Source organism: Cydia splendana, chromosome 10 (genome assembly GCF_910591565.1).
Source record: "Cydia splendana chromosome 10, ilCydSple1.2, whole genome shotgun sequence".
Taxonomy (NCBI): domain Eukaryota; kingdom Metazoa; phylum Arthropoda; class Insecta; order Lepidoptera; family Tortricidae; genus Cydia; species Cydia splendana.
The window spans coordinates 7,622,691-7,633,165 of record NC_085969.1 but is presented as its reverse complement, the minus strand read 5'-3'; the positions used below and the strand labels follow the sequence as shown (position 1 = coordinate 7,633,165).

Genomic DNA, 10,475 nt, shown 5'->3' with positions numbered 1-10,475 from the left:
TTGACATTTTTATGTTTTTTATTAGACCCTTTTAAATGAGGTTTTCATGTGGGTCAAAGTTACCCTCAATTGGATCAAAGTAACCCGAGTTTACGGTAATCACCATGATGAAAAAAGAAACTTGAGTACCTATGGGTTTTGCTTATCTGACAAGCCAGATGTAATTAAATTAGGAAATACAATAATGTACCTATTATTTGTAACACGTGAGTATAATAACAACTTACAAATCTTAATTTTTTTCCTAAGGCTTACTTTAGATACTTTTTAACTTCGTTAAATTGTGTTTTTTTACTCTCACATATTTGATTTTACTACGCAGTATCAAACGTTATACTGTCAATAATGTTACCATTTTATTATCAGATTTAAGAATTTTACTACCCAAATAGACGGTTGTAGTTGTGTACTAGGGAACCGGTGGGCGGCGAGTCGCAGTCTATCGTGGAAAGACATAATATTTAAAAAGCGACGTAAGTCTTGGGTGTAACAGTGTTCACGGGGCTTTTTAACGTATCCTGGCGTTGCTGGACGCAAGAACCGTGTCACGTCTACGCCTGTCTTCACAGAAAGGTGCAGCTTTTATACGATTTAAGATGACAATTAATCAAGCTCTTTACCAACTGCTTTGCTTAAACACGACTCTCTTTTTGTTGCTGAATTATAGATTAACGTTTCGTATCAAAATTTGGATGATTACAACAGATAAAAATAACTTTGAGCAAACTTTCAGGGTCATAAAATTTGTATGCGGCACGTGTTTGTAAAATAAATTTAAAATATGTATATAATATGATATAGAGATTTATGAGTCCTTATTTTCACCACTTTATGTGGTGAAGTTAAAGTACGTTTATGCGTAAATTCTTTGTTTACAACATTATCCCTCGATAATGTTGTAAACGAAGAAAAGTACTTAAAGTTAAATATAAAATGGTGAAAACAAGGAATCAGATATCTCTATATCATAACTGAGGAGTCCTGCCTGCTTTTATATTACCTATCGTGGAAATATCATATTTCGTGTGTCAGTGTCTACACAATTTTTGACTGGCCTTCAGGAGGATGGCTTATTCCCTCACTTATTCCCTAGGTAAAAGACACGGGCTGAAGAATGTAACAAAAGCATGTCAGTCAAAAAGAAGAATTTAATATGAACGCAGCTCCCGAGACAATTCTGGGTCAGGTTACAGTTTGGCTTTTCAAATTGCATTATTTCGCCATGGTATCTCAACATTTTTGAACTTTCCTCGCGGGCAAGCTATGAGAGAACTACGATGTAGGTATCTATTTTGTAATGTGATAAGTATTAACTATTTGTTTCTCTACTATTTTTTTAAATATAAATACGTACATACATCAATAAAGTTTAAATCAGCTATTTGTGATGTCAAACTGAATAAATTCATGTTAACATACATACATACATACATACATACATACATACATACATACATACATACATACATATATACATACATAAATACATACATACATACATACATACATACATACATACATACATACATACATACATACATAGGTACATATAATCACGCCTATTTCCCGGAGGGGTAGGCAGAGACCACGGATTTCCATTTGCTACCATGTTAACGTTAATCGAAATGTCTACTAAGATATTTTAATAAGATTTAGTATTCTTTTAATTATTTATTGATGAATATACAGGTGTTCAGTCGCAAATTTCAGATTCCAATTCCAAATAATTTTCGTACGTATAGTGCCAGGTAGACGCAGAGGGGTTTCATAGTTTCGTGAGTGTTGCGGATTAATTATACAATGGATCGCTGGCCAGCAGAGCACCGGTGCACGGCCGTGCACGTGCTATTGAGTCGTGGGTCATACACATTTTTTAGCAAACTCGTTTGCGTTTTTCTTGTAGACATTGCAAATATAAGGGAACCTAAAGCTAATTTTTAAGCGGCACCTTTTCAGGCGGGATACATTTTTTCAGTACTTGAGACTCAAATAATAAAAACGGGATATCTATGTACCAGAGTCGTTAACTTTGATTTTATTGTCTACAGAAGTGACCTTTTTTAATAAGGTGTTCACTGTTCAGACGTGTTACAGAAGTGACCTTTTTCAAAAACAAGTTTGACCCGCGTATCCAAATTCGCATAGTGGGTCTTTCTACCAGATATGCAGTATGTGAGTACATAGTTAATCATTTGGTACCTATTGAATTTTCAGACCTCACAAGATTTTTCAATGTTCAATACCTTGTAATGATACAATGAAAGAATCCGGGAAGCTACGAAGCGCTTTTGATCTAGTAACTTTGATATGTTCATTCAATATGACGTCAAGCATAAGCATATTATTTATTGATGATATTGATGAGGCACATAGCGCCTGCAGACATATTTGCTCATGTTTGCTTACAGATGGTGACTCGTTCGACTACATAGTGGTGGGCGCGGGGGGCGCGGGGGCCCCGGCGGCAGCGCGGCTGGCGTTATCCGGCGCAGGCGTTCTGCTGGTGGAGGCCGGCGGCGACCCCAATCTGAATACTAGGGTAACATAACCTTTCAAGTTCCTGCTTGTATTATACATGTGTATAAAACATCAATCAAAAATATATTATAATTTTTCATCGTTTCAGATTCCCGGAATTTATTCGACACTACTCGGCTTAGCTCTAGACTGGCAGTACCCAACCGTCACTAATAACATTTCGTGCCTCTCATATTCGGACAAACAGTGCCGCTATGGTCGAGGAAAGTGTCTTGGCGGATCCACCAGCATCAACTTCATGATGTATGTTCGGGGTAACCACCGAGACTACGATGAGCTCGGTATCGAGGGTTGTGCCTGGAAAGACCTTAAACCCTACTTCCTAAAGTATGAGGGCTTGCAGGACTTGGATAAGTTACCTTGTACTTCTGTTCCCTACCACAACACCAGCGGCACTATGAAAATGGATTTTTCGCTGACTCTGAAAACAGTTGGCATTCAAGGACCATAAGAGGTTATAAATGTCTCAATTTCCCTTTTAACTATGACGTAAATGCTAAATCGCAAATCGGAATATCACAAATATTTGGGTACGTGAACGAAGGTGAGCGAATGAGCACGGCGCGAGGTTACCTGACACGCGACGACGTCAAATCAGCCCTAAAGGTGACTAAGAACACGCACTCCACCGGCGTTATCCTGAACAAACACAATAACGCTATTGGAATCAAGGCGGTGGTTGGAGATGAAAACCAAAACAGAACACTTGAACTCTACGCGCGGAAAGAAATTGTTCTTTCAGCGGGTACGATCGGAACTCCGCAAAGTTTGATGCTTTCTGGTATAGGGCCGGCTTCTCATTTAAACGATCTGCATGGGCATTCCTGTACGCGCTGATTTACCCGTGGGTGATAGCCTAACTGATCACGTGTTTCCACAGATCTACGCATCAGTAAATCCTGACACATCAATGTCTTCACAAAGCGAAGCCATGGAAAGGTGGTTGTATAATCGCACAGGGCCCCTCGCCTCCATCGGGATTACCGACGTGACAGCATTCCTCAACACACGCTGCTATGACGTCAGCCAACGGAAACTCATTTACAACAGCTCGGACTGCGAAATACCTACCATGCAATTAGCCAATTCGTACCTTGGCGTTATGTTGTTTCAAGCGAATTTAGGCTTAAACGAAGACATCGCACAACAGCTTACTGCCGAAAACAAAAACAAGTCCTTAATTTTACTTGCTCCTTTGGTGCTGCGGCCATTTTCCTGCGGCAACATTCGGCTCGCCAGCACTGATCCTTTACAAAAGCCATCTATTTTTCCAAATTACTTATCTGATGGAAGGGACGTTGATGAGATGCTGCGTGGCATAACAATCGTGGAACACTTGATGCAAACACCAGAGTTTAAGGTGCAAAATGCGTCTTTCGTCCACCTAAAGTTGCCTGACTGTCCCGAGTACGAGGATGACCGTGAAGGGTAGTGGCGCTGCTACTGCCGGCACTTAACAACCTCGTTGCTCCACGCAGTGGGTACTGCGCGGCTGGGCCCGGTGGTGGACACACAACAGCGCGTGCATGGCGTGAAGCGCCTACGAGTGGCAGACCTAAGCGTGCTGCCGGAGGTGCCGCGCGGCAACACTGCCGCCATCGCCATCGCAATTGGAGAGCGCGTCGCCGACTTTATCTTGAAAGACACCGATAAATACCTAATTGATTGATAAACAAAAGTGCTATTTTCTATAAATTAATTTAGCATTTAACATAACTCTAATTATGTTACCATTTTGTGAGGATATAGCCACTGAGAAAACTACTCAGTAATTGACACGACTAGTCATTAATATCTGTTTTTGCAATAAAGATAGCAAGGTAAGCTATGTTATCTTTGTAGTACCGTAAAATGGGGTGAGTTGGGTGAAATATGACTTTCAAACCTCGATAATATTTTATTTTTACATGTGAAAACTGAATGGTGTATATGTTGCAGTCAAAAGTGTGAACTGGTCAAAAGAACTTTTAACCGACAAATACAGGCAAAACTGCTTTTGACTGAGCATGTTGGTCAAAAGTAGTTTTACCTGAAAATCATACCTATTTCTGGCAGCAGTTTCGTTTTTAGGGCGTAGCAAAAAAAATAACCCTACCTACCTATCTCTGGGAACAGTTTCGTTTTTAGGGCGTAGCAAAAAAAAATAACCCTAACCTACCTATTTCCGCGAGTACTTTTGACTGATAGTAACAGTCACAATTACTATTAACCAATGATTTTCAGGTAAAACTACTTTTGACCAACATGCTCAGTCAAAAGCAGTTTTGCCTGTTTTTGTCGCTTAAAAGTTCTTTTGACCAGTTCACACTTTTGACTGCGACATATATAATAAGTGGTTCGGACGTTTGTATTTTATTTTGGGTAGTTCCATTTCATAACTTTGACGATAAAGAGGAAAACCCACCTCACCCCGTAGTGCCTCGTATTTGGGGTGAGAGGGTTTTTCATACAAAGGTGATTTTGGAAGATTGTTGGATCGATTTTTTTTTATTATGCGTATTACTATAGCCCCATTTTAAATTGGAATACATTATTTTTGTAGCAGTAGCCTTAAAATCCCTTCTCACCCCCCTCTCAAACCTTCTCTCCCCATTCATAACCCAACTCTCCCCGCGAAACCTACTCACCCCGTTTTACGGTATTGATACAATTTTAATATTATTAACAAATAAATAAATATTAAAAACAATCTAGTTTTTATTGTACCGTTCTGTACTGATGCCATTCATGTTCATAATAATGATCAAACATACCGAGGCTTAATTCTTATTGCTAATAGAGGGCTAGTTAACAGAACATTCAGTTCAATCGTGGGAAACAATAGTACATTGTAGGAGAGGACGGAAAACCGCTAAAAGATGGACGAGCCGTTTGAGGGCCGACATGTTAGTGGAGGCCTTCAAATAATACGAGTCCATCTTTAGCGTTTCCGGCCGAGGCATTACATAGTGCTTTTCACGACTACTGCGAGGAAATAAGAAAACATTTGCATAACTATAAGTACTAGCCCGCGATTTCTCTGCTAGCAAATTACTAGCCACTGCCTGTGCTGTCTCTTGAATTTCGATAGGCGTCAGCGTAAGAATATCATGTTCTTCACTAGAAGAACTCATTTTTATAGCGAGCGTAGATACGTGTTTCTTGTATTTTTTTGTCAAACACAATTTACACTATCCGATTCAGTAAGTATTTTCAGATCCCGCCTTTTTTACTTTTTTATGACTTTTAAGAGGCGTTTTTCTGTTAGTTGCTTCAAAACGACTCTAAACTTAGAAGCGTTTTTGCTAAAAAAAACACAAACAGCTACAAAAGTGAAAAGCGCCTTAAGCATGAACTGAATGGATAATTAAAAAAAAAAATGAACTGAATGGTTTTGACATTTCTTTTTTTTTTAAACAAGAATTGGTATTATAAATAACCTTATTTTATTTTTGAAGGAAAAAGTTGCGCCAAAAAAGACCTTTTATTGATTTTTATGTTTTAAATGATACTCATTGCTGTAGCGAACCGTCACCAATGACAGATGATGATAACAATGAAACATTGTAGTAGTGGTGGTTCAGGTGCTACAGCTATTGCCTACTTTCCAGCTTGGTTTTAGACCATCTATTGCCACATTTCCGAAGAGTGGCGTGAAAAGTAAATAAGTAACAAAATCGAAGAGCGTATTTATATTACTCGCCAGAGCGTTCGATTATCTGCGTTTGGTAAGCAGTCGGAATGCCCATTCTGACCAAAACGGCAAAAGGTGCTGCCAGGCTCGGTCCAACTGAAAGTCTTCCAATTGACAGCCCTGCGACTGTCAATTTCAATTTATTTCAATTTCTTTATTATTCAATTTAGGCATTAACATAATGCACCTATGAAGGTCAAAAAAGTACAATTGTACAGAATTAAATCTAAATTAAACAATCACAACAAACATCAAATACATAATTACAAACATCAAATACATAATTACAATCTTTACACCAGATAAGTTTTTGTGGCGAGATAAATTGTCTGCGGCTAACGCCCTAATATAATTACACAATATTTCAGTTTCTTTCACCTCAATTATAGCATTTCGCGGCGCCGACAGCTGGGCTTCGTTTCGGGCATTCCTCAGTAACCACGCTGCACGCCGCACTGCACTTAAGGAGCAATGCGGTTTTTGCTACCATTTGACTTTCATTCCCAGTGTGAAAGAATTGTTCTTCGATAGACCGTCAAAATGATCTTTTAACTTGGAAAATTAGGTTATGTGCGAAACGAAACGCGACAAGTGCATTGATGGTATGCTTTGTTACCTAGAGATAATCTTATGTAAGTTTTTTTGCAATATCTGTGGGGTATTCTGTCAATTCTAGGCCAAATTTTGTATAGGTATACTAGTCTATAGGTTATACTGACCAACCTTTTTATGGGACCAACCACGAAATCGCGGAAAAAACTGGCTCTCAATCTATATTCATACCAAATTTCATCTAAATCTGTTCAGGGGTTTAAGCGTAAGAGGTAATAGACAGGTAGACAGACAGAGCTACTTTCGGGTTTATATTATTAAAAAGAGATAAAATTCATTGTTTGGTGATACCGAAGGTATACGGCCGCGCCGAGCAAAAGACAAAACTGAAACATAAAATACACGGCCGCTTTATTGTACCTAAAACTGATTAGCAATCATATTCATTTTGAAAATAAATACGTTTGTAAAGCGTAAGTAGCCAATCACAAATTAAAAAACAACTTACAAACGAAAAAACAAAAGTTCCACGCTACCCGCGGCGACATCAAAGCTCAGGCGTACGTCACGCGGCATCAGCGCTGACACATCGACATTTGAGCGAAAATTAACCCCCATCCTCGAAACCAAACTGACACACTCGATAAGTAAAAGCATATCAATTTAAACCTTCACTTGATTGAGGTTGAGTTTATATTTGCAATTAAATGTAATTGTTTTTTTTTTTATTGAGAGTCCAGGGAAAAAAGTGCACGTACAAAGACCGGCTGCCTGCGTGCGCGCACATAATTAGTGCCTGGTACTGAATAGACTCGATTGTTCGCTGCGATATAGTTGTAAATCAACTCGTTGTTTCTAAAGTTGGAATGCGGAATGAATCTGATGATTTATTTTTTCCAAAACCAAAGATTTTCATAAGACGTGTTAATATTTGCTTAAATAATAAAAAATAATTATTACGTTTAAATCGATATTAGATATGAGCGCCGATAGGCATTTAGCCGGCGGCGGCGCGCCGGTCAAAATCGGTCGGCGGCGGCGGCGAATCGGCGGCGTGGCCTTGAAACACCTTTGAATGAAAAACGAATTCAAACCAAAATTTTACCCGTTAACATGTTTTTGCTGTAAGGAAGTTATAAAATAAGTGCATTTTTCAATTTCAAGCAAAATTTATTCAATAAAGGTACGAAAAAAGTTTTATAAAGTATGAACAGTATCGCGCGGCATTAGAGGCGGTCTTAATCTTGGCGAGGCCCTGGCCGGAAGATCTTTGCGAGGCCCTTATCTTTTGTGCTTAGTAAAAAGTAGTGGATTGACTGTATCAGGGAAACGTCTGGTCGACAGTCCAAAGAGCCGAAGTGAGGAAAATCAAGCTCCGTCATTAACCAATTACGACCCAAAAAACAGATTTATGTCAAAAAGTGAGGTCCAGGGCCGAGCTCCACCTAACACCGAAGACCTGTTTCCGACGCCTTCCCATGCGAGGCCAGAAGCTGCAGGTAATGCCAAGTGTGAGCTTGGCTGACGGCCGAATGCCCGGAGCGCCGATTACAGCGCGCCTCTGTGCGAGGCCGAAGGCCAAGCTGCAAGAGAGCAGAGCTTGGAATTGAACTATAGGTCCAGTGTAAGCAAGTCCGAAGGCCGATAAAGACCGAGGCCATAGTGTTAAAGACCTGGAGCTTTCCTGAAGGTGCATTGGTGCTAGGTTAAAGGCCGTGCTGCAGTGAAGCTAAGATCGGAGAAGATCTAATGACCAAGCATTTATTTTAAAAGTGAGGCCGAAAGTTAGGCTCCAAACAGGGCCGAAAACTTGGAGGTTCAGATAGCGTTTTACTTCTATGCGAGCGATGCGAGGCCAAAGATTGGGCTGCGAGAAAGCAAAGCTTGAAATTTGAACAATAGCCAAGCGTATATGAGACCAGATTCCGTTTCCGAGGCCCTTCCGTGATTCCGTACGAAGCCAACGGCCGGACCTTTGGGCGTGAAAACACTTAATATCTGAAATTAACCCCTTTTAAAGACATTCAAACCATGCTTGCAATGATTAAATTCGCGGTGAATGACGGATGAGCACGCAGAGAAGATGGCCGATGGGGTCGAAAGTGCTCGAGTGGAGACCACGGACTAGCAAGCGCAGCGTAGGACGTCCACCCACAAGATGGACAGACGACCGTATTAATGTCGCCGGAAGACGCTGGATGCGGGTCGCTTCCAACCGGTACGTATGGAGGTCCAAGGGGGAGGCCTATGTTCAGCAGTGGACGTCTTATGGCCGAGATGATGACGGATGAGCTAGCCAGCTGGCAAAATTAGTCATTTCGTTGCCCTAACAGTACTAGCGCGGTTACCAAACAGAAAAGTTTGAATTTACCATCAATATTTTTTAATTATATGGACCTATAATTATTTATTTATTATACAATAAGTTACAACTTTCAATACCTTTTGAATGTCTATAAGCTATTCAGACTGGCGCTGTTAAAGATCTAAACTAAATAAAATATATATTTCTGATTCTGAAAGTAGTACTATCTAACAAGGTCACGCCGATGCCACGCCGATAGCGCAGCGTCGGCGGCGGCGGCGCGAAAATTTTGTCGGCGGCGGCGGCGCGCCGGCGCGGCGCTCATATCTAATCGATATATAAATATTTACACTCAAGAGTACCTCATTTCGTAAAAAATGTGTCAGAACCGCATAATATTGTAATTTCTTGCATGCCACGCTAACGCACGAGTACCTAAATGTCACAAATATCAATAAAATTCAGAATGTTTATTTTTGGAAAACAATTGTAAATTAATACTAAATTCTTATTTGAGTCTTTTTTAATAATATTAGGTACTTATTCAATTGTTGGTATTTTTTTTAAGGTTGCGCAAGCAAAAACATACATACCTATAACATTACAAAAGCTTATTGTCAGGGATTCAAATGCAGAAAACTATAAGTACACCTATAAGCAATAGAGAAATGTGTCAAGTTAGTATTATGAAATTCGCACAACCAGATCCACGTTTTAATTTGGAATAGAGATTTAAGGTCTCTGCCCACTACACCGTATCATACCATGACCGTGCTATGAACGTGTCAGGCAAAAAAAATATATTTGTATTAAAATGTATGAGACTATGTCCACTAGCCCGTTCCGTCACCGATCATACCCGTAGCGTGCCATGGACCGTCAAAAATTGTCGGCGACGATATTTTGCCGGTGCCGAAAGCAACGTTGCCAGAACGGTGCGTGCAGGCGGCGAAACGGTGGGCATACCTACGGGTTATAACCGCGTATGGTGACCGTTCTAAGCCCGTTATAAACGCGTTGCTATATTTCTTGCTCGCTCTTACCAGTCTGATAACTATTCGCTCGCTCTTTCTGACGAGTCATGCTCTCGCGGATAAAACGCGGGTACTAAGGGTATGAAACGCGAATGCTACGGGGATTATAGGCGGATGCTATTAGTCTGTTCGAGGTACGGAAAACGGTGAAAAATATAGATAATACTCCTAAAAATACATGTGATACCTCATTAGATTCGTAATGATGTCTAGAAAAATGTATTCGAAGCGTGTATTAGCACACAAAAAATTACAAAAGTTATTAACAAAAAAAGGATGAAAAAAGTAGATATGTCTTATTACCCATATATCTCAAAAAGTATTAATATTTAAGAAACCAAAATTAATATTAAAAAAGAGGAGGATATTTTCA

The 10,475-nt window shown here is 39.9% G+C and overlaps 1 protein-coding gene across 1 annotated transcript; it reads left to right on the top strand.

Moving 5' to 3' along the window:
• The first annotated feature begins 2,320 nt into the window (after window positions 1-2,320).
• On the top strand, window positions 2,321-4,216 carry LOC134794506 (glucose dehydrogenase [FAD, quinone]-like). The gene is made up of 2 exons (XM_063766317.1): window positions 2,321-2,539; window positions 2,627-4,216. The coding sequence occupies exons 1-2, from the start codon at window positions 2,321-2,323 to the stop codon at window positions 2,987-2,989; spliced, it is 582 nt and encodes a 193-aa protein (XP_063622387.1). The 3' UTR covers window positions 2,990-4,216.
• The last annotated feature ends 6,259 nt before the right edge of the window (window positions 4,217-10,475 follow it).